At 41.4% G+C, this 25,938-nt stretch overlaps 1 protein-coding gene across 10 annotated transcripts in view; it reads right to left on the reverse strand.

The window, feature by feature from the left end:
* Positions 1-25,938, reverse strand: part of LOC128901948 (erbin-like) — a 153,337-nt gene that overhangs the window by 100,712 nt on the left and 26,687 nt on the right. For 9 of the 10 annotated variants that reach the window (XM_054184140.1, XM_054184144.1, XM_054184149.1 and 6 more), the window contains 2 exons: positions 23,938-23,994; positions 521-718 (listed from right to left, as the gene is read on the reverse strand). In XM_054184140.1, coding sequence (XP_054040115.1) covers positions 521-709 — 189 coding nt within the window. In that variant the 5' untranslated portion in view covers positions 710-718; positions 23,938-23,994. The remainder of the gene's footprint in view (positions 1-520; positions 719-23,937; positions 23,995-25,938) is intronic. The other variant, XM_054184142.1, reaches the window with a different exon arrangement.

A 25,938-nucleotide genomic window follows, 5' to 3' on the forward strand; every position in this document is an offset into this window, starting at 1 on the left:
CTCTAGTTTTTGAACTTAATTTGAGTAATTTGAGATACTTCAGAAAGTCTCTTCAGTCACATACCGAAGAAGAAAGCAGGACTTCAAGTGAATAGATACTTAGGACCGTAGTTGTCCTTTGTGGGCACAGAGATCTGAACAAGACATTAATCTTTCTTCTTCTAATCTTCACGTGTTATCAGAGATTCAAAATAATGCAGCAATTTGTTGAATACAGTTAGTCAAATTGAGCAGGCACTGCCACAGAAATAAATTAGCCTGCCTCTTCTGCTAGGTACCTCGCTTGGGCTGGATCAGTTATTTAAGCAGTTTCGTCCCAATTCAGTACAGCAAACTAGTCAAGCTGGAATGCATAAACATTCCTCCTACCAGGGTTGCTTCTTCTGTGACCAATATTTACTTAAAAGTATTTGGCAAACTGCAGCCTAAAAGCTGAACCATGAAACTAGACACTATTAGCTTCTACAATGCTGATGAAGTAACAGAGTTAATAAATGTAACTAAAAGGAAAACCACATACCTTTGGAAGCTCTTCGATTTGATTAGCATCTAAATAGAGCTCTTCCAAGGTCTTTTCAAAAGTAAAAATCTCCTTAGGCACCTGTTCCAGACTGCAGTGAGAATAATCAAGCATAGTGACCATTTCCTCCTCTCCACGAAGACAGCGACATGGCACCAGCCGTACAAACAAATTTCGCTTTGTTGTCATTTTCAGGCACTGTAAAACAGAAATTGGTCGACTTAAAAACCAACAAGACAACTTCAGAAATACTTATGTGGGCAGCTTCTCAAACTTCCCCTGGCTGCTAAATACTTAAAAAAGAAAGAAGTGTATACATACCTGCATATATGTGTGTATGTATATATATGTATATACATATATGAGAGAGGGGGGAGAGAGTTTATTTATTTTCTTTTAAACACAACAGATCTGTAGTGGTAGTAACCGTGGTTAAGACAACTACAGATCCCAGAGGATGAAGTAAAAATTTAGCCTGTAAACTGGTCACCCAACACAGCTCTACAATACAGAGAAGCAGAAAATTTTGAAGCAGCAGTTCTGAAGTGTCAATTGTGTTTTTACAACATAGCTTATCCTTACCTTTACAAAGGTTATTGGGATTATATTTCTGCTTAATATAACAAAATTCACCCTCTACAGAGTATTAAAATTTAGCTATAGGAAATCTAAATTTTTTTGTTGATAAATAAGATTAAATTCATGTACCTTAATTTCAAATCCCTTATTTAAAGACAGAATACAACACAAAGAACCAGCATGGTTTCTACCAACTCTTCTATCTACAGTTCAAAAGGAAAGGTTTCCGAGTGCGCAGATAAAGAAGTTCCTTCAATTTTTGCAATTACGCTCAATTTGGAAAACTTCAACACAATCTTCCTGTGCACACTGGAACTACTGAAATTTCACCTTGCTACGTAAATGTATCTTCCTCTAAACTCAATCATTGTTACAACAGTCCCCTCTACTCTCCATGGCTCCTATAACATTCCTCCTCAGCAGGACGAAGCAAATCTAAATGGTGCAAACTGGCTAGCTGATTACTGACTGCATACACCAGCCACGTTCTGCCTCCTTTCTCCTCAGCAAGAGCACAAATTTAGGTCTCTTTCCTCTAATTGTTTCTAAATTTTGTAAAAATTGGTTGCTAATCATCTTCAAAATGTTGCCTCAAGTTTCAAGTTTGGCTGAAATCAAATGACAGGCTCAATTTTTCAGGAAGGACCAACACATGCAGACAGACAACGTGATCATGTAAGCGTCATTTCCTCCGGAAATTGGTCTAAAAATACATTCTTTTCCAAAACAGCACTGAATATTTATTTTCTTAGTCAAACTGCCAATGCTCTGCATTAAAATATGCACTTTTTTAAACCCAATTTTTTTTGAATTGCAGAAATTATATTTCAACTTCTGGATTGGTGACAGGAAACTTTCTTCTCCAAGTGCAAAAAAAAGTCTTTCAGACACATTTAGCAGACTCCACTTCAACATACACAGAGTATGTGTCATGGTTTGGGCAAGCCAGAACCCGAGCTATTTAGGCAATATGTCAGAGCCCCAGTCATGCCCCACATTGGGTGCCAATAAATCTGTTTGGGCTGGACTGGCCACCGAATGAACGACAGATGCTCTCTTTAACCTTCAGAGAAGGGAGAGAAGAATGAGAGACAGACACTTATGGATTGAAAAAAGAAACTAAACTGCTTTAATGAAATACTCATAATAAAAAAAGAAAATAAGAGATAATTATATTAATAAGAAAAGAATGAAATATATACAAAACCCAGTATTGAGCTCCCAGGATGACGAACACATCACCGGCAGGCACTGGGAAAGTCCCAGACTGGACTCAGCAGCAGACAAGAACTGGATTCAGGAACGCACAGATTGGGATCAAAGGCAGATGAACAGACAGAGTCATCCTCGGACACCGACCACTGAAGAGAGAGGCTGACCCCTTTGATCCCTCAGCTTTTATACTGAGCATGATACAGATGGGTCACCTGTCCTGTCCGCTCCTCCCCGCAGGTGTGACCCCTCTGCACTTTTCTGCTTCTGACCCTCCAACATGGCGCATAAAGTTATCTGACCTTGGTTCTTATAGCAATAAGTATAAGCAAGAGCCTTTCTGCATACTGTTCATTGGTATTAACTACACTCATCAGACCTTATCACTCTGGTAGCAGACACTGTCTGAAGAATATGCTGTTAATTTCAAAGAGTGCCCTTAGTTAGAAGAGACTTAACTGAAAAGTAAAATTACTGAAAAGAAAACTGGTTCTGTTTTACCTCAAACCAGGACATTATGTTAGGAATACAGGGAGAACATAAAATACCATGGCCACTGTGCTATATGAAGTCACAGGCTGTGAGACCCCTCTTCTTAATAAGACATGAAAAAAATGTTATGCACTTGGATTTTCATCTATGAGCAGCTAACTTGCCACGTACTTCACAGTATGTTTAATTTATACGACAACAGGTCAAGGGGCTGCTGCACTTCAGTGTTTTCATTAAACAGAAGTACATCTTACCACTCAGGCTGGATACAGTCAGATTCTACATCCACCCATTAAAAGGACAAAAGAAAACTCTTCATTAGATGGTGGGATGTCAAGACTCCCTTTTTTAACAATGCATTAATGTTGCTAGGGTTTTATTACAGCGTTGATTATGTATCAAAAGACTTAACACTTCCCATAAAACTCCATCCCTGTTATTTAAATAAAAAGTGATCTAAAAATAAGAATATTTAAGTGTATTGCAATACAAAGCATTTACAGACTGCAAATTCCATGCCGGGGATTTCCACAGAATGGGAAAGTCATCAAAAGAGACAGCATAACCTCCTCCTGCTTCTTCCACAGAAACAAGCTCCAGTACAGCATCCTCCAGCCACCCACAGCCAGATGCCAAAGATGCTACTGAAACTGATGTACTCACTGAGTCAGCTACCTATGCCTTCTCCAAGCCTCAGAGGCCACATGTAAAGACACAAGAGGAATTCCACTGCCAATACTTACAAACAAAAAAAAGCCTTTAACAAAAAGAAATATTGTCTCATTTTGTTCTATCATTTCAGCGATCTGCAGAGCCGTAGAAAAACACACTACTTCAAAAAGAAGCACCACCAGCAGTCTCTTCAAACAGAAGTATAAACATAAGAACATATGCCTTGGAAACAACAAGGATGGGAAGCAGAGATTGTTACGTGTGAGTTGATGTGCTGATTTTGGCTGGGACAGCCTTAATTTTCAGGGATGTTTTAGCTATTGCTGAGCAGTGCTTACACAGAGTCAAGGCCTCTTCTACTTCTCACGCCACCCCACCAGCAAGCAGGCTGGAGGTGCACAAGTAGTTGGGAGGGGACACAGCCGGGACAGCTGACTCCAACTGACCAAAGGGACATTCCATACCATATGATGTCATGCTCAGCAATAAAAAGCTGGGGGAAAGAGGAAGGGGGGGGGTGTTCGGAGTTATGGTGGTTTGTCTTTCCAAGTAACCTTTATGTGTGATGGAGCCCTGCTTTCCTGGAGATGGCTCAACACCTGCCTGCTGATGGGAAGCAGTGAAAGAATTCCTTATTTTGCTTTGGCTTGCATATACAGTTTTTCTTTACCTATTAAACTGTCTTTATCTCAACCAATGAGTTTTCCTTATTTTTTCCAATTCTCTCCCCCATCCCCATCAGGAGGGAGTGAGCAAGTGGCTATGTGGTGCTTAGTTGCTGGCTGGGGTTAAACCACAAGGGGAAGACACAACTATATCATACTAGCTGCAGCCATCAATAAGTTTGCTTTGTCAAGTTGTTTCAAGTTCTGAGAATTATGTTTTGGTTTCCAGAATATGAAAAAGCTAACTAGATGGTTCATATAAATACAGAAATAAGATACTCTTTTTCATTCAAATCCCTCAAAAAGAGCATACATTACATTGGTAAAACCGTTTGCCCCTTCTTTTTCAGTGGCTGTTGTTTTCATACCTACTCTCAGGTCTCAAAAAGCTCAGGTCTCAAAAGCAAAAATACTCAAGGCCTAACAATGCAAAACACACATATTTAGTTTTCCTATCTTATTCCTTAGTCTGCAAGAGAGATTTTGAGATTTTTGGGTTGGGAAGGAAGGCTTTTTAAAAAGATCACATGCATCCACAGTATTGGAAACATGGATCAATAAACAAATGTCTGTACAACATCACAATGTTAGGTCATATCTCCAGTCAATTATCATATCAGTTAAAGTACCTAAACTCACAGCTCATGTCCCAAGCCAAAACAGTCAAACTCAAATTTAAGTATCAAATAAACAATCCTCTCCAAAAAGTCTACACACACAAAAACCATTGATTTGACCAACTTGAGCATACATCTAATTATAACGCTTCAAAAACCAGAATGAACCAAGAGAGCTGCATTTAAGTAAACGTAGGAAACTATGCAACGGATTTGGTTCAAATTTGTCTTATGTTTGTCCATCTTTTACTTCTAAACATACATGAAGAACTGTTTAGCATTGGTGTTCTACAACAGAGATGATTGACAATACTAGGAAAGAGGTGCAGCAGGATAGGCACAAGTATTCTACACCACCATTCTTCTGCAATATCTATATATATAGTCAGACACACACTCTCCTCCTTATCCGTCTACCTATCTTATGATCAGTTGCCCAAACAGAAAACCTGTAATGGAGGAAAGGAAGGATGTACTAAAGAAGAGAGTCCATTGTTATAACTACCAAAGACAGGAAAATGTGATGTTGCACACGTGCTTTTCTTATATTGCTCAAAATCAGAACTTCTCCATGGATAATTTGGGTAAATACAGAGAAGGTGGAAGGGAACACAAAGTATAGTATTGTTTCCCTTCCCACAAAACGGGGAAGTCTGGCAAGCAGAAAAATCTTAGTTTCATAATATACTGCAACATCAGACCATCTGAAGGCACCAAATCAATGCAAGATCACTTTGCAGAGCTACAACACTATGATGGCTTATTTTTCTCCACCACTAAACAACTCCAAATTCTTAAGAAGCAGATCTACTAAAGAACTCAGAGGAGAGGGGGGAAAAAAACCCACAAACCAAACCCCCTTGTTCCCTAAACCATTAAAGCCTTGACACAAGTTTGCCTCAGGTTCAGTGTTTGTAGACAGAGGAAAAATTAGGGTCTTGATACAGTTGGGTTTTTTACTTCATGAAGTAGGAAGGGAAAAACATCACTCTCTAATCAGCAGCTTTTCTTTGTAACCATTAAAGGCTCAAAAGTTTGAAGGCATAAGGGAAAATTAACTGCATTCTGTTTCTAAAGACTTAATCTACCACATCAAAAAAAATTCAGTGTTAAAAAAAATATGTAGTTGAAATAGATATGTCTGCTAATTATAAACTATCAGATTTCTAATCATATTTTTTTGCTCCAAGACAGGGTGGATTATGTGGGATTAAACAGTATCTGTTGTTGACCTGTGTGTTTAATAACATAAGGGCCAATGTGGAAAATGTAAGGAGTTAGACTAATGGAGGGCTTAGAAGGTACGCCTTTGAGAGTTTGTGGGGGTGTAGGTTCTGGATTTATTTCGGCAAGTTCAGGTGTATTTGAGTCAATCATAAATTCAAATAACAATTCTGTGCCCTTGTAGCCCCAAATACAATACACTACTGTAGGTTTGATGAAAGTGAAATTGTGCCAGCAATCTGAATTTGGCTCCATAATTTTGTAACAATCAGTGTTGTATTTGTCTGGTTTGGTAGAGTCTACATAGATGGTTTTAATTACAGTTGGCCTGTGGTGAGTAGACCCATTGATAAATCGGCAACCAATGTGTATTCTCTTTCCAAGGGTGGCCTCGATTTTAGCCATTTGAAGTGATTAATTCCATCTCCATTTATCTCTGGAATACACTTCACTTCCTTGTATAACCAGAGTGGAGAGATTTAAACCCCTTTTGTTTCCTGGTGTTCCGGTGCTTGCAGTGTACCGTGACAATGCATTATCCCAAAGCTCAGGTGCTACGTCTATCTTGAATTCAAATAGCAGTGCTATTTCATCCTGTTGCCAACGACAAGTTACAAGAGTGGGTTCCACAAGAGTAAAATTATACCAGCAATCCCACTTGTCGGTGACACAGTGCTTTGTTGTCATTGAGCGTGGGTTCTGAGGGCGAGATATTTCTATTCTCGTGGCCTTCTCATGGTTTGAGCCGTTGATCATTCTACACCCTACTCGGGCTTCCACCCCTGCCTTACCTTTCAGGACTGGGTACCAACTATTCCAGGTCCACTCATGTAACACCTCATTTTCCTGTAGAACTACAGTGGCCAAACTCAATTCTCCCTTTCTTGTACCTGCCATCGCATTGTGTTTAACAAAGGCTTGAGACCATGGCCACTCTGGGTCTCTCTGACTACAAACAACAGGGAATAAAAAGGTAAAACTGAATAGCATCAATTCCATCTGCCAATTCGTCATTTTAGAATTTGGGCCTCCAGGTAGCCATACATAATAAAAATAGTATTATTGCCAGGATCAATGTCAGGATTCCCTGGAGACACTCAAAGGTAGCGTAGGCCAATCCGTCTGTACAGCTCATCCAAGGTTCCTGTAAAACACAAAGGAAAAGAAAATCTGCTCGGTCTTATTCGACCGACGGGGTTAAAAAGAAGGCGAGATCCACCGGGTGCTGATCCGGTGTATCTTCCCTGAACAGTCTTTGGCTTCCCATGCATAGGGATTTTTGGGAGTAGCTAGCACCATTGGTACTGTGCCAATTTGAGGCATTTTCACTAGCACAGGTTGCCCAGGGTGAAATCTTCCTGGGTATTTTCCCGGTTCATTGGGAGCTTTTGGAGTGATGATATTGGCAGATACACAGAAAGCTTTCATTTTAGGACAGCCGTCTCCACTCCATCTGTTATTTAATTGATAGATGGCATCGTCCAATCGCAAATGCCAACCAGGTTCATGAGTTTTTGCAAAACGCTTAACCAATCCATTGGTGCATTCAACAATGCCATTAGCCTGGGGATAATAGGGAGTATGAAATACCCATCGAATCCCTTCTTCTTTGGCCCAATCTTGTACCACTGTAGCGATAAAGTGTGAATCGTTATCACTTTGGATTTCCTCGGGAAGGGGAAGTGTGCTGAACCACCCTTTTAGGCCTTTCACTGTGTTGTCCCCAGTAGCTGATTTGAAACTGCTGGCCATAGTGAGGCTGGAGATAATCTCCACTCCTACCAGGACATATCTTTTCCCACCTGATGATCTCAAGGGCCCAATATAGTCAATCTGCCATGAATGCCACGTTTTCTTGTCCCGAATGTGTAAGGGAGGCGCCTTACTCGGATGATCTTTGCTGAGTCGTAGGCGACATTGTGAACAGGCAGTTACTATTTGTTCGCACAGCTTAACCGACACGGGCCACCCCCGGGCTAGACCTTCCTGATACAGGTCAGCACGGCCTGTGTGGCCACGTTTAACATGTAACCATTCGAGTAAGCGTTCCCATTCCCGACCATCATCTACAATGTCAATTTGCTGTAGCCGCGTGAGGCTATCTACCTGTTGGTTGAATTGAGCAGTGATCGAGTTTGAACAATCATGGCCTTTTACCCAACCAATGTGCAATGTTCTCTGTCCTCCTATTTCTAACAGTTGCTTCCAACTGTCCGTCTCCCAAATCGGGACTCTGTTCACCTGCCAATCATTGGCTGCCCAGTGTCCTATCCATTCAGTGGCTCCTTTAAAAACAGCATATGAGTCAGTGTAAATGGAGGTGGCCCCATGTTGTGCAGCTAGTAGGACAGCTCTGAGTTCCCCTACTTGTGCACTACCCTCCCCTGTTTCAATTGCTCTTTCTCCTGTTGCTACTTCCAGTGCTACGGCCTTATATTTCCACTTATTGTTTTCACGGTGAGATGACGCATCAGTAAACCACACTCCTGTAAGATCACTGCCTTCTTTCAGAGGAGGTGCTTCTTGGATCGGAGATGGTCTGTTTGGTGGGGATTGGAACAATAGGGCACCATCTATATCCTTTTGCAGCTTGGATACTTTAACACTGCCTTCAGAGACTGGCATGATTTCATTAATGCCTTCTAAGTAAGCATACCACTTTCGAACTGTAGGTTTCTGGGCAATGCCAGCTGGTGGTGTTGTCCCTTTACGGACCACATCTAGGAGGCGGAAAGGTCCCCGAATGATCACACTCTGTTCTCTTATCTGCTCTGTTCGTTGCAACGCTCGCACTAGGGACAGTAAACCCTTCTCAAGGTCTGAATATCTGCTCTCAGTATCATTGAAGGAGTGAGAGCTAAATTCTAATGGTCTCTCCGGTCCTGCTGGTCCCTTCTGCCATAAATTGCAATGGGAACCATGTTCACTGAACCCCCATTCTACGTGGACAGGGTCAGTTGGATGTATAGGACCAAGCTGTTGGAATAACCTTAGCTCCTTTATTAGCAATTCTAGTGCATTAGCATGTTGTTCAGTCCACTCCCAGGATTTACCCTTCTTGAGCAAACAATAAAGGGGGCGAGCAATGATGGAAAAGCCAGGGATGTGTTTACGCCAATAACTTAAAGTTCCCAGAACTTGCTGTAACTCCTTCACGCTGGAAGGATTCTGTCCATGTTCTATTTTTTCCAGGGTATCCTGAGGGACAGAAGCAGCTCCCTTAATCCACCAGACCCCCAGGAATTTAACTTCCTGTGCAGGTCCCTGACACTTTGAGTCTGGAATTTCCAATCCTAAATCAAGTAATGTTTTTCGGATGTTTTCCATCATGTCTTGTACACTTTCTTGGCTCTCTCCCCCTATTAAGATGTCGTCAATATATTGGTATACTGTACATCCCTGTGAAACAGGAATCTCTGATAGCACTTTAGCTAAAGCATTATGAGCAATAGTGGGGGAATGTTTGTATCCTTGTGGAAGTCGGTTAAAGGTATATTGGACTCCTTTCCACGTGAATGCAAACCGCACTTTGTCCTGCTCAAGGAGGGAAATCATAAAAAACATGTCTTTTACATCTAAGGCAGCCATCCAAGGATGGGCAGCTCCTTGTATCATTGTCACAATTTCCGCGATATTTGGAACTGCGGCAGTGAGGGGTGCAGTGTTGGCATTCAACTTTCGGTAATCTACTGTGAAACGCCATTGCCCGTTTGGTTTCTTTACTGGCCGCACCGGTGAATTATAAGGCGAGTGAGTCCTCTTAATGATGTCTCTTTTTTCTAAATCTGATACCACCCCGTCTGCTCCTGCAAGTGCAGCTGCAGGCAGTGGATACTGCCGGACATTAGTGATTTTAGAGGGAGGTAAAGGCATGGAAGTTTCCAAGAGACTCAATTTCACTGTGTCTATTACTTTTTCGCATCCTGCAAAACTCCACACAGTTCCATCTGAGAATTTCCACATTCGCCCACGCAGCACGTCAAATCCTAGGAGGTTAGTACGCGAGGCACCCACTAACACTTCCGCCCTAGTCATTCGCTGCTTTCCCGGCAACCAGAGGTTAATTTTTGCGGTGGGGCATGTTTTTACCACACCATCAATTCCTGCGAAGTTGACTCTGCGTCTGGTGGGATTTATACCTAGAAGTTGTGCCGTTTCGTTAGTGATTGCAGACATTTGGGCTCCGGTATCAATAATAAAGTTTACCGACATCCTCTGGGGTCCGACAGGAATGGCGATAATAGGTTCGGAATCTTTATGAGAGAGCCATTGAATAGCTAGTACCCGCCGGACAGGGTGGCTCACTGCCCTCCCCAGGGATAGGAGTTTTTTGACTGGGACTCTGACAAATCAATCAAATTACGCTCCGGTGCAGAAGGCACAATTTTCTCACAGCTTGGGGATTCTCTGGTTAGACTTTTCTCCCCAGCCGAATTATTCTTTCTAGTTAGAGATTGGACCAGCATACGGAGATCTCCCGTAGGGACACTGTGCAAGAATTGTCGGGGCACCCCTAATTGTAGGGCTTTACGCCACAACTCATTCCGGTCCTTATCAGGCTTAAACCTTTCCACCGGTTTGGGGTTTTGAGTGTGAGTTCGGACTTGGCGAACCTTTCGGGGGTGTTCGGAGGATTTTTCACTAGTTAGGCTGGCCCAGCCCATTCGGCGCCCGTATTGGTCTATTTCCTGTACATATTCATTCCAGGTGGGCATGTAGCGACGCCGGCCCCGCCCATGAGCATCCCAAGCCTCTCGTATGCGATCTTGAGTGCGGACAACGAATGGCTTCAGGCAATCGGGAAGACCACGGATGAGAGGGGCTAATCGATCGGGGTCGATAGCAGCTGACATTGGGGATTTCCGAAATTCCTCTCTGTCATACATGGCTTGCAGACAAGCTGCTTTCCGTATCGCCACAAACAGTTCAGAGTAGCCTGTAGCTCTAATCTCTAATGGCTCTCCCCTCTCTCGCAGATCCATACCACCTGCCCAAAAGGCTGCTCGAGCGGTTAGGGAATAATTATGATCCCCGTCCATTGTAGTTAAAAACACTCCTGGTCCCCAAGAGTCTCCTGCTTCTTCCTCACTCAACATAATTCTATCTCCTCCTTCAGAAGAAACTCGCCACACATACTCAACAGCTGATTCTTCTGGCCGCCTCGAATATTTTTCCCTTATTTTCGCTAACTCTGTTGGTGTCCACGGAATAGTACGCACAGTGTTGCGGACTTCCTCATCATCCTCATCAACTGTGGTTTCAGTTTTAATCAGAGGTCGTAAAGGAAAGACTTGAGATTTCACAGTAAAAGTCCTTCCCTCCTCATCTTCTTCCTCATCTTCACTATTAGACCAAAAATCTCCGGTCTGGGTTCCAGAATTTGGATAACACATTAATTTACGAATCTGTTGGACCTGGGTCGAGGCCTGCATTTTATCTCAGAGTCCAGTCACCCTTTCCAATAACATTTTAAGTTGGTGATTTTCACTCCCAAGTTGAGCATTCCGGTTTCCTAAACATTCATTCTCACTCACAAGCTTATCAACTTGAGTTCTTAATTTTTCTCCTGTCTCCTTTTGAAAGGCTAGTGATGACTTCAACACCTCATTCTCCGATTTCAGGGTTGCATATTCTACAGCTGAAATCAGACTAGGAGCAGGGGTTTCCCTAGCTTCTTGTTGTGCACAAGATAAACAGGCGCCTAACACCACACAGATCACACCTTTGCCTTTCCCAGCTCTGAGCTTCTGTGAAACCCGACACTCTTCAATACGTTCCACCACTTTCTCTTCATCCTTCCAAAATTTATGGGCCCACTCCTTCCCAGCCTGGGAAGGGGCACAATCATATTTTTGCAGCAGTTTATCCATGGCAATCCTGCCGACTACGCCAAAATTCTGTTGCGTGAAAAGGGGCAAAGCGGTTTTAGCAGAAGATAAACCCCCTTGCGTTCTAACACTCCTCACCGAGGTGGGAGGCCAGGTGCGGCTAGGTTTAAATTCTGAGTGATGCCCAATTCAGCACTATCAGTCCAATCACATTTAATATGTATTAAACTATTACGATTTGGATACACTAATAGTGGACTGCACCTTCAGTCTAGTCGTGCTCATGAACTAGCACGGCCACTCTCAAGTCTTTGGTCGCGTTCAGTGAGAAACCAAAACGACTAGCTACTTAAAAAAGTGCAGTTTATTTAAACAACAGATATACAGGTTCTTAGGATTGCCGGTGATAAATACACTGTCTGCAAAGCACGTGCAAATGAAAGTATTGTTACATATACAAAACACGCGACAAAGTTATAAACGATACAGCCTGGCTCTAAAAGTAGAAAAGAAAGTCTCTAGAGAAATTTCTAAGTTTCCCGAGGAAGCACTCGGTATAATCTAAGTCTTACCCAAAGGCGTCCCTATGGGGGGGAAGAGAGGCTCAGCCCGTCGACTGATCCCAGAAGTCAGTGATGTAATTCTTTATGATGGTGTCTTCCCTGGGTATCCCCCCTCTCTCGGGCTATTTTTATACTATTTGTTATCTTCAAGGTGGAGCTTGAGTGACTGTAGTCACGGGGTGGATTATGTGGAATAAATACTAAATTGGCTAAAAAATACAAAAGTACAGCATTGTTCACACATTAAGGAAAAGTATAAAATCAAGAGGCTTCTGAGGTAGAAAATAGCCGCAGCTGGCATGAAGGACACAACATCTGTGGTTCCCTGATAAGCTACATGAGGTACGGGACGGGATGCAATTATTCCGTGGCTTTACCTTAGGATGTATAGCGGATACGGGAATGGGATGATGCCATGAAACAGATAAGCTGCCAATTAGCTGCCCGCTAGATGCTCAGAGCCAACATTTTGTCAAATTTTGATGAAATGCTGTCCTTTGTGCGAACTTTGCTCATTATAATGTCATTATAATACCAAAACACACCTCCATCCCGAAGGCTACCCGCCTCCAAGGTGCGACCACTCCTTCTTGAGTCTGCGCCCTGAATTTCTCGTAAACTATACCTTTAATTGTGAAGCGAGAAAAATTTACACCAATCATGATAAAAGTATGTATGACTAAAGTCACTCAAACTCCACCTTGAAGATAACAAATAGTATAAAAATAGCCCGAGAGAGGGGGGATACCCAGGGAAGACACCATCTCAAAGAATTCCATCACTGACTTCTGGGATCAGTCGACGGGCTGAGCCTTTCTTCCCCCGCACAGGGACGCCTGTGAGTCAGACTTAGACTATACCGAGTGCTTCCTCGGGAAACTTAGAAATTTCTCTAGAGACTCTCTTTCCTACATTTATAGCCAGGCTGTATCGTTTATAACTTTGTCGCGTGTTTTGTATATGTAACAATACTTTCATTTGCACGTGCTTTGCAGACAGTGTATTTATCACCGGCAATCCTAAGGACCTATATACCTGTTGTTTAAATAAACTGCACTGTTTAAGTAGCTAGTCATTTTGGTTTCTCACTGAACGTGATCAAAGACTCGAGAGTGGCCGTGCTAGTTCATGAGCACGACTAGACTGAAGGTGCAGTCCACTATTAGTGTATCCAAATCGTAATAGTTTAATACATATTAAACGCGATTGGACTGATAGTGCTGAATTGGGCATCATTCAGAATTTAAACCTAGCCGCACCTGGCCTCCCACCTTGGTGAGGAGTGTTAGAACGCAAGGGGGTTTATCTTCTGCTAAAACCGCTTTGCCCCTTTTCACGCAACATCCATGAATCACTTTTAGCATTTATTTCACACCACCTCTTTCAAGCTTATTTGAGGATCACACCTAAGCATTGGAGATGCTATAGTATCTGTAGTAAACTCAAAAATACATAGGTGGTTTAAACTACACAGATACGTGTAGGAATGTGTCTGAGAGAAAATGGCCATGTGAGCCAGCCTCCCTACTATGAGAGATTAGATTAAGGGCAAAACAGGTGGTAGAAGATGGAATTAGTACATGGGAAAAACGGGAACTGAGAAGGTAGAAAACATGTTGTGCTAATGACTAAGCAATTTACTATGTGAATTCTTGTAACCAATCTGTTCTGTGAATGAACTGCATGGACAGCGCGTGAACAGAGACTGTAAGCCAATCATATAGCTGCCGCTAGCGCGTGCTCTTATTGCCTGTCTCTATATACTCTGTGAAAACTGGAATAAAGGGAGAACGATCATACTCATATTGAGACTCCATCGTTACTCCGGGTCCGTCTCCCACTCCAACATCTGGTAGCAGAGGATGGTTCAGCGCGACTGAGTTCTCCGAGACTGCGGTAAGCAGCTAGAGGAGGGGAGTGGGAAACTTCGGCTGGGAGACGTGCTGCTTGGGCGCATCAGCGGGAGCAGACAACGGCGTGAGGTCGCTCCTCACCTCCCAGGCGCAGCTATGGAAACAGAAGCTGCGGCCACGCTACTCGCTGGGATCCTCTCTAAGAGAGGGATTGAAACACCAGCGAAACTGTTGCTCAAACTGATTAAGCCGGGGCAGGAGATGGGGCAACAAGTAACAAAAGAAGAAGGGGCTATATTAAGACTTCTCCTGCATATCCTCTCTAAGAGAGGGGTGAAATACGATGAGCGTATGCTCCGAACGTTGTTAACCTGGTGCAGAGAGAACGGATTCGCACCAGAGCCCCAGACAGCTTTTAAACCAGAAATATGGGAGGCTGTTGGGAATAAACTGTGGGAAGTGATAAGTAAAGGAGACAAAGAGGCATCACCGTTAGCGACGACATGGTGGTTGGTGTTATCGACCTTACAAGATATGAAGGCGGAGCGAGCCACGGCAGCCGGGGCTTTTGCAGCATTACAACCCACGGGAGGGGGATCGAACAGGCCAGGTCCGAAGGTCTGGGACGATCCCCTGCTGAGCCCCTCTGCTCCACCTGAGGCCGAGGGAGGAGGCAGAATGTCAGCAGAGAAGGACAGAGCCAGAGCTGTTTGCTCCTGCCATTGCCCGCCTCACCCCCTCCCCTCCCCAGTCGTCTCCCTGAGATAGAAGTGCTGTTTTTGTATGTCTGCTGTGTAAGTGTGTGTGGGCGCCAGCTTATACCTGCTGATCAGCATCTGTGCTACTGTTTGCTTTTTGTTGTGTGCAGTATCGTTAGGTGACTCCCCTTGAGCAGGTGTTCTGCCCGGTGTGGTACTGTTCTCGTATGCAACTAGGGCTGACACTCCGTCAAGTGAAGAAGTTTGTATATACACAGTGTTTAGACGTAAGGCGAGCGTGCCCCAGGTAGATACACCAGGATGGGCTGTAGAACTGATGGAAGTCCTGAAATATTGGGGGAGTTTTCATGAGCCGACACGTTTACACTCTTGGGAACGGCTCACCCGTGCAGGGCGTATCGCTGGTTGTTTGTTCTTTGTCTATAAGATCATGGTTGATTGGGAAAAGGACTTGAGACAAAGTCTATAGGATGCTCTGTAGGAAAATGAGAAACTTAAGGAAAAATGAGAAACTGAGCTCTTGTTTCAAAGGCAGACTTTTATGTCAGTCGTAACTGATGAAAAAAAAAAAGAAAAAAAAAAAGAGGAGAAAAAAAGAGGGGAAAAAAAACACCCCAAAAAAACCAAAAAGAAACCAAACAGGAACAATTAGATTGGAAATGTGCCACGTTAGCACAAAAGTATGCCATACGCATTACGAGAAAGCATCAGAAAAAGAGAAATAGGACACCTGATTCAAAGCAGTACCATAGAGATATGTTTTTGGTTGTTTCCTATATGTGTATATGTTATTGCATGCCTTAGTAGATTGCTCTGTGTTATACCCTGCGAGACTAAAATGAACCCCAGCAGAAGCGGTCTCTTGAGCAAGGGGGTGGAATATGGGAAAGCAACAGAAGATCGGTGAGGAGGACTGTAAACACACTCAAGGGACTCGCACCTGGGTGCTGGAAAGCACATATATCACACCAATTGTTATTCAGTCTCGGGTGCTGGCAAGAAAAATATTTGGATGACATAAGCCTGTAATGGACTCACAGACACCTTATCCAGCTGCTTGAGAATCCTGGCCTGTTGTGGAAGAAGATCAAAGCACAGTACCAGCAAGAACAGGGAGTCCGCATGCGCTCTTGCTAACAAGGACTCTTTTGCTGCCAAGGATTCGTGATAACAAGGACTCTCTTGCTGCCAAGGATAAGTTTAACAATGCTACTAGTACCGCTATGTCTGAGGTATTGCTAGATGTAGATAGTATTCGATATGCGATGTTGCAAAACAGAACTGCTACTGATTTTTTGCTTTCAGCTCACAGACATGGTTGTCAAGATTTTAAAGGACTGTATTGTATGAATCTAAGTGACCACTCCAAATCCATCCATGCCCAGCTGCAGGAACTGCACCGACCGAACCAGCAACTTGTGGAGGCCACTGGGTGAAATGTCTTTGCTGGATGGACTTGGGGGTGGGGTTGGTTGAAGCAAATTGTACTCATTGCCTGTGTGGAAGGAATTTGTCTGTTATGTTTAGTATGCTGTTTGCCGTGTTTAATAAGCATTATACGATCAGCTGTAAATGCCGCTTTGCATCGTACCCTTGTACGAGTTGTAGAATATGTTGCTGAAAAACTGTGTGTGTATCCATGAGAACCTGACCTTCACAGAAGAAGATAACAAGAAGGGATTACAACAATGTAGTCACGTATCAGACAGCCGCTGTTAGCAAAGCTGGATCATGAGTTTGGTGAGACTCGCTGCATATACTGGCCACGTGTGCAGCGACTCTAGCCTGTACTTTTCTACTCAGTCCAGTACAGGAGAGTCTGGTGGGACTTGCTGCATGCACTTGCCACGCGTGCAGCGACTCTAGCCTGTACTTCTCCACTCAATCCAGTGCAGGATATAAGGAGGCTGTCTCGGGTCAGAGAGGGGGAGAGAGATGTGAGCGCACTTTGAAGGTACAGGGGATGCCCTGAAGCACTGTGTCCGCCCCCGCCCCCCCGATAAGTTCTATGTTCATTAACCCCAGCAGCTCCGAAGGCATTACAGCATGTTGAAAGATAAGATATAGTCTACTACTGCTGCAAGACGCATTGAACACCTTCCTACAAGAATTTCAACTTTATGCCCTGTTAGGACAGTGGGATGATGCACTCGCAAAGAGCCTGACTGCATTAGAGTGGGTATTTTTGCCACATACCTTTTCAAAACCAGTAACTATGATGATTGAAATGTTACCGCAATTGTTTTCCCAGGGTCGTTTGTGCTGTCACCAGCTTTCTGGAATGGATCGAAGCCACATACATGTCCCCATCAAAAAGGATGACCTTGACCCTTGGTTATCACAATTTGACATGTTGTTGCAAAAAAAAAAAAAAAAAAAAAAAAAAAATTCATCCTTTACATGATCAGCTAAAAGCTCAAATACTAACGATTCAAGACTTAATGAACCGCAACGTATTTGAAATATTACAAAAGGATTTCTCGTGGGTAAATCCAAAGAAATTGGCTTTCTGGGCTAAATTTAGGAATCTGGGTATTTATTGCCTTAGCAGGGTTCTTTTTGATTCTGTTTTTAATTGTGTTTAGTATATAACCCGCTAAGAGCGTCACAACGAGTAGAAGCACAAGTCATGGCGACCTTGTTAATAAATGGTCTGGTGTTAAACAAAAAAGGGGGAGATGTGGCAGATCTACGAGCAGAGGCCTGCGTGCGGCCAAAGACCCAGTGAGCAGAGCACACAGTAACCACAGAGCCAAGAGAACAGTTCATACCTCCACTCCATCCTGTGACCACCATAGAACATTTTCGAATCTCGGACAAAGAATAGGGCTAAATATTCTTCCTTCGCTAGGAACAGCAATGGCATTGAATATGTTGAATAGGATAGGGTGTTGGGCAAGTAAACAGATAAACCTTACGACTGAAATCATATCTAGCTTGCTTTCTGATGCTGATAGCATTCGGCATGCTATGTTGCAAAATCGAGCGGCTATTGATTTTTTTGCTGTTAGCTCAGGGTCATGGGTGTGAAGATTTTGAAGGTATGTGTTGTATGAACCTTTCCGACCACTCATCATCCATTCATAAGCAGTTACGGGAGCTGAAGGATAACATGTCCAAATTAAAAGTGGTCAAAAATGGTTTCGATGATTGGTTAAGCTCATGGGGTATAACGGGATGGTTATCAGACTTACTAAAGCAAGGGCTCATGCTATTGTTGGTTATATTATTATTGATTATGGTAGCCTCGTGTGTTCTCCGCAAAGTGACTGACATGACAGAAAATGCCATGCATAAGGTCTGGCTGGCTCAAGAAGAAAAAGGGGGTATTGTAGGAATGTGTCTGAGAGAAAATGGTCACGTGAACCAGCCTCCCCACTATGAGAGATTAGATTAAGAGCAAAACAGGTGGTAGAAGATGGAATTAGTACATGGGAAAAACGGGAACTGAGAAGGTAGAAAACATGTTGTGCTAATGACTAAGCAATTTACTATGTGAATTCTTGTAACCAACCTGATCTGTGAATGAACTGCATGGACAGCGTGTGAACAGAGACCGTAAGCCAATCATATAGCTGCCGCTAGCGCGTGCTCTTATTGCCTGTCTATATATACTCTGTGAAAACTGGAATAAAGGGAGAACGATCATACTCATATTGAGACTCCATCGTTACTCCGGGTCCGTCTCCCACTCCGACAGATACGTATTTGAGCATAGTCTTCACCCATTCATACACATTAACTGTGACAGTAATAGGTAGGAAACAAATTCCACAATAATTACACAAAATGGGACAAAGAAAAACGTTCTCTTATTTACCTGCCTGTATCTTGAAGGTAACAAAGACTATGCAGACAAGACTAATTATTCTGTGAAGTCTCATATTTGTGAGAAAAGTTAAGCATTTTCTAATATAAGTATGATGGTATATGTAAGTATGGTATAATGGTGATGCTTAACCAGTATGATCAAAACCAGAGGGAGATAAGAGATCACAACTGAAGATGTTTTGCTATGAAACCATACATAATTTATTTGAGATAACTTATGTCAAAGCTTCATCTTATTTTTTCTGCTTTATATCTAGATAGATAGATAGATAGATATCAGTTCATATATTCTATTCTATTTGAGACAGTGAATGACTTAGAGTACTTTAAAGTTTCAGAAGTGATAAGCAAGGCCATACTGATCAAGGGGTATTATGGCGCTTGTTCAAGAAGGCCAAAACATCAAATAAAAATTAAAATAAAATAAAATGAAAAAAAATAATAAAACAACTCTTCAGTTTTGAAATTGAGGGTTCTCTACTTCCAGAAACATGTTTCCCCTTCCTCAACTGATCAAACAGCAGACAAAGCATCTACTACCAGCCTCTGACTTAATTATAGCTATCAGCCCTCCTCTGTTACAAGCAGTGGTTGATGCTTGCTAAAAACCAGTGAAGTAACAACTGGAGAATACCATATAATTAATACAATATCCAGACAAAAGTATTGGAGAACCTAGGGCAAAGCAAGTACTATAATTCTATCAGATCTACACTGTAACGACAGTAAACTATAAGTGTTGTAACATCTTCACTGAATAAAATAAAAATCACTGGAAGCAGAAAAGCAAAGCATCAGTTTGAAAGACCATGATCAATGAAAGAAAGCGAGATCAACAGCAAGCTTGGATACACACTAAATATTAATCCAGAAGAGAGAGCACCATCCAGTGAAACATCACTCTTTCCTGGAACTCTTTGATAATTCCCTGCACACTCTCATCATCCAAGTACCTGGCAGCCCAACAGCACCTGCAGATCTGCTGGAACCCCACAGGACATTTCTGTTTAACCACACGCCTAACTATGTTTTGATGAGCATTAAAAAAACCAATACAAAATCCCCCCACGCAAACACACAAGTATCCCATTTCTTTAAAAATTCTGAACTCATGCTTGTTAAAAGTAAAATTCACAGTAATTTTTTTCCTAATTTCTGTTAATTTGCTCTAGATGTAATAGTTTCACTGTACCATTAGTCCCTTAAATTTCCTGTCTGATGCTAACATGATGGGACCACTCATGCTCTAAACTGGTGAAAGCACTTTCAAAAGGGTGTTTACCAGTTATATCAGCAGCAGAGCTAAAAATGAAACCAGCTATTGGATGTTTATACATAAAGGCAAGAACAATTAGGCACAAAAATATCTGGTCAGGTTCTTTTTAGCCCACTCCACTATTTACAAACAAGTTCAGAATTATGGAGCTGAGGATGTATAAACAAAAGAAAGGCAAAGATGGGGGGGCGTGTAACCTAACATGCAACCTAACAAACACAAAGTGGTTTATTTGGCCAACAAATAAATCCCCAACATAGTCCTGATTGAAATAGAGAATTATGAAGAAAAAAAAATTGTTATTTAATAAGAATCTTATTTAATCCACTAAAAAAAAACCCAACCAAAAACCAAAATAATTGATTACTTCTACATTAAATTAATTACATTGATTAACTTCATTAAATACATTGATTAACTTCTACATTAAAAAAATAATAATAAATGAAGCTTCCTGTACTGGAAATAATTATTTTTTTTTAAAAAAAAGAACCAGTTTGTCTTTAGAGATGTTTTTCTTTTTCCTAAAGCAGCAACACGCACCACAGAAGGTACCCAGAGACAGGCTTTTTGGCTTGCTGTAAAAGAGGCTATATTGTGAAAACTCCCAGCACAATTTAAATTAATCTCTTCCAGCTAACGACATCACTAGTCCTCATGAATTTGGGGAAACTGTAAGCATCTTAGTACTTTAAGGAACACAAAACATCCTCGACTCTTACAGGAAAGAAAGAACACAGTTCTTACAAATTCTTCACAAATATCTTGTTCTCTTTAGGAGAGGAAAGTATGACTCAAACCTGATGGCCCCTGACAAGGAGCTGAAATGTGAAAAGACAGTGTGTACTGTGAAGAGATTGCTGCTTTGTAAGTGGCATTGGCATTCTCTGGATGTAGTGTCAAAACCTTATTTGGTGACAATGCCAAGTTAAGGTATTTTTACCTCCTCCTCCCTCCCATCCAAGATATTTCTTTCTGTCTCTTCTAGGAAAAAAAAAATTTTTTTTGCAAAATTACATTGGTTATGTCATTCATTTCACTGAATGAGACTGACAAACACTCAGGTCAGTACAAAACAATGAACCACAGTCCTGCACTCTGGGGGAGAGAACAAGCAGTAGGAAATAAAAGTGGGTTTTGGAACCATTTCACCATTTTAATGTGAAGCTATAGTCTGAGTCAACTGCATCCATGCCTGCATGTCCTCACGCAGGTAGGGAACACCAAAAACTACAATGTACTTGCTCAGATACAGCATTCAGAGCAAATGAAATAAAACGCATTACTCATGAAACAACAATGGGGAATGGTAATGACAGAAGGAGGAACATATTAGTAAATACAGTAAATAACCAGTTATTAAATGCAAAAATATGAAGGATGCTTACTATGATTTTTTGAGAAAATAAAGGGAACAGAGAGAGCAGAGAACAGTTTTGCTTTCACTGATTCAACAGCCACTAAGATACAAGCAAAACCAGTGACACTCCTAGCTCACTGAAATACAAAAGCTGGTAACAAAACTCAAAGCTCCTCTTGGAGTTAACTACTTTTCAAGTTCTCAATATCTATATATATTTAAAAAAAACAACCCACCCACCTCCAAGGGCAGCAAGATAACTCAGGTAACTCCCAGAAGATCAATGCCAGGTGTGAATTCTGGAGACATTTACTGAAATCATCTGCTGCTTATATTCTATGAATTAAATTCTAATCAGATTTCTATTTACTATTTCCATTCATTTTTGTTTAAAATATTCATAAACCCTTCATACAATTAAGATCTGAAGTTCTTGATTAGACTATTTTATAATGGTATCAATAACATTTTCTTGGTTCAACAGCAGCATTCTCCTGCTTTATTGAAACTAGACTATCTAACCAGATATTTGTTGCAATAGTTATTTTCCAGCTTAAAAATTTACCTAAATTGACTGTGCTAAAACAAACCTGAAGAGTTATTATGACAAGTAAAACCCACCATAAGTAAGCAAAAAACCTCTTGGCAAGTACCTGCACAATAAAATATCCTACACAGCTATTAACTGAAATACAGTAATATTCAATAACCTGTTATATTCCTAGACTAAGGCATCAGTAAGGCACAAGTATACAGGAGTACAGATCTGTAATTTAAGGCAAGATCCATTACAGAAACACCTTTAACAAAAAAGAGGACAAGGAAAATTATAGATTAATTTTACAGTAAAACAATAAATTAGAACATGTTCAGATACCCAAACAATTGTCATTTTGGCTTTTTTAATATTTATATTACGGAATCACGGACTCACGGAATCTTCAGAGTTGGAAGGGACCTCTAGAGATCATCTAGTCCAACTCCCCTGCTAGAGCAGGATTGCCTAAAGCACATCCCTCAGGGCTGCATCCAGGCGGGTCTTGAAAATCTCCAGAGAAGGGGACTCCACAACCTCCCTGGGCAGCCTGTTCCAGTGCTGTTTATATTAACACTATATTAAATATAATATATTAATATAATAATATTATTAATTAATTATTAATTATTATTTATTATTATTTGATAATTAATTATTAATTATTAATAATAAATATATTAATATAATATAATATAATATAATATAATATAATATAATATAATATAACTGTTTATATTAACATTACACAATAAACTCCTTCCCCCCATCACTACACAACCGCAGCCCAGGTAGCTGCAACTTAGTTCTCTCAAATTTCCTTTTGCTCTGTTTTTAAGGCAGCTCTAGAAACTAACTTCCATCTGGACAGCCAAACTATTCAAGTAAGTGCTACTATAACATTTTATCTGAAGAACGATCTCTAGTTGTATACCATTAACAATGCTGCTGAGATTAGTATTAGATCTGCGCTTAATTTCTGATGTTCAACTTTGACTGCATATTCTTTGGGTAAATATTTGTATTGTTACTAAGAAAACATCAGGAGGAATAAATTGATTTTTAAAACCACTGTGCTTGAGGCTCACTTGTTTCTCCTCCCCAAATCAAAAAAAGCTATATAAATTCAAGGATATGTACTATAACAATTTGAAGTTTGAAGGAAACCATAGGAGCCCCTCAAACCTTCATGGAATAACCAAAAAAATTGAGTTGTTGGTTATATAACTCCTCCACAGGAATTCATACAGAAGTTCTGAAGACAACAATATTCTATTCAGCATTCTTTTTATTCGTGAGAAATACTTGCCTCTAGAAATCCTTACAATACGAGGCGAAAGCAACTTAGTACCACCTGCACTGGCATCATTTAATAAAGAAAAAGGCTGATTTTGAACATGGGTTGCTTTTCCACAGAGCTTTAAACAGAAAAATGAGCTTTATTTGGCTTCTAAATACTTTTAATTTTCTTAAATATGCTCTCTAGCTAAATAATGCTAATATACCAATAAGAGAGCAATGACATGATATGATGTTCACCTGGGCCTTAGATCAGCAAACCAGAAAGAAGAACAGTAAGAGGCCCAACAAGCATTCACAGCAATTTTTTTAAGCATCTTTTATCCAAGTTTTTTCAAAACATGCTTATACTGCTTTTTAAAATAGTTTTTTTTAGTTCTTTGGAAAGATAAAATGCTAAAGCTCTACAAATCAAAACATTTAATAATAGATATTAAGCTTTAAACCAGACAGTTTCCCATATATTCCCCCTTTCTATATATGCACACAATTACATGTAAATACATATCATTCACTTGGCTCTTCAACAGATATTTATAACTAAAAAAGTTGCCTTCAGAAGAACATGAGATGATGCAGAGTACAAGTCAAGTGCTTTGTAGGTGATTATTACAACATATGAATAAAGAAAAGGATTTATATTTTAATATATTGTACATCTGCGTCAGAAGAAATAAAAATAATGTACTTACCACTGTGTTACTTTTTTCTCCCTGCTGCTTCTTCCCTGAGCTTTCAAAGCCAACATTCTGTTTAAGACAAAGGTACAAAATTTTTAGTGAACCCTATCCTTACTAGATAAGCATAAACTGACATTTTATTATTTTGCTTTCAGAGTTTTGGGTTTGGGGCTTTTTATTTGGTTGGGTTTTTGGGGTTTGTTTTTTTTTTCATTTGTTTGTTTTTTTACTTCTTCACATCCACATGTTGTATATCATCTTCTATTAGACATAGAAATAATTTAGGGAGGGACATATCTAATTTTATTTGCGCAGTACTTCGGAGATATGGCACCATGTTTCATAGTGACCATGGGAGTGTATAAAATGCTGGTGACACCCAACACTCACACTTCTATAAGTAAGGAGTGATTGGCTAAATATTGCATTAAGCAGATGCTGACTCACTAACAAAGACAGCCTGTTATCTTAATATGAGGAAGACAGACATCATCTAGATACTAAAATGAATGTGACTACCAAGGGTGAGAAAGAGAAGCACAAGGAATAAGAAACTTCGGCAAAGCTTTTAGGCACAATATTTAACTGTATACTGAATTTTCCAATACAAACTTGTGAAACAATCAAATGAGTCCCAGGATGAGTGATTCATCTGAATGACCCAAAGATTTTCAGAGTGTGCACTCCTGTCCTAAAATATGAATGACCTGAGATTCAAGTCTTCTTGGACAACATTTAAGTGCAGGTTTCCAACATCCCAGATGAACAACCTATTACTTATACCCCAATAATTAGAACTACAAAGGTGGTATATTTCCCTCCATTTAAAACCTACTCGGGTATACTCTGGATATACCTCCTGTATCAGGCAGACACTTTGACATTTATGTCACAGCTTATGCACAAAATTGAAACCTAGAGCTGTTTCAGCTTATTAAAATACAAAAGGCTCTGGATACATGCTAGAGCAGAAACCTAGGTATAGACAGAATTCAGACTGCAAATTTTACAGACACTGTGAATACTTGTGGCACTCTAAATTCATGAATTTGTCTTGTGCCTGTGGCCTTTTATTGCTACTGGCTAGCCCAAGAGATTGTGCACCACACTGAGCTGCTAACCACAGAATCATGGAACGGTTTAGGCTGGAAGGGACCTTAAAAGACATCTAGTTCCAACCCCCCTGCCATGGGCAGGGACACCTCCCACTAGACCAGGCTGCTCAAAGCCCCATCCAGCCTGGCCTTGAACACTTCCAGGGATGGGGCATCCACAGCTTCCCTGGGCAACCTGTTCCAGTGCCTCACCACCCTCACAGTAAAGAACTTCTTCCTGATATCTAATCTAAATCTCCCCTCTTTCAGTTTGAAACCGTTACCCCTCGTCCTACCACTACACTGCTTCCTAAAGAGTCCCTCCCCATCCTTCCTGTAGGCCCCCTTTAGGTACTGGAAGGCTGCTATAAGGTCTCCATGGAGACTCCTCTTCTCCAGGCTGAACAACCCCAACTCTCTCAGCCTGTCCTCCATAGCATAGGGTACTCCAGCCCTCTGATCATCTTCGTGGCCCTCCTCTGGACCCACTCCAACAGGTCCATGTCCTTCTTGTGTTGAGGACTCCAGAGCTGGATGCAGTACTCCAGGTGGGGTCTCACCAGAGCAGAGTAGAGGGGCAGAATCACCTCCCTCGACCTGCTCGCCACAGTTCTTTTGATGCAGCCCAGGATGTGGTTGGCTTTCTGGGCTGCAAGCGCACATTGCCTGCTCGTGTTGAGCTTCTCGTCCACCAGCACCCCCAAGTCCTTCTCCTCAGGGCTGCTCTCAAGCCATTCTCTGCCCAGCCTGTATTTGTGCCTGGGATTGCCATGACCCAGGGGCAGGACCTTGCACTTGGCCTGGTTGAACTTCATGAGGTTCACACAGGCCCACCTCTCCAGCCTGTCCAGGTCCCTCTGTATGGCATCCCTTTCCTACAGCACATTGACCACACCACACAGCTTGGTGTCGTCGGCAA

The sequence above is a fragment of the Rissa tridactyla genome, chromosome W (genome assembly GCF_028500815.1).
Source record: "Rissa tridactyla isolate bRisTri1 chromosome W, bRisTri1.patW.cur.20221130, whole genome shotgun sequence".
In the NCBI taxonomy this organism is placed as follows: Eukaryota; Metazoa; Chordata; class Aves; order Charadriiformes; family Laridae; genus Rissa; species Rissa tridactyla.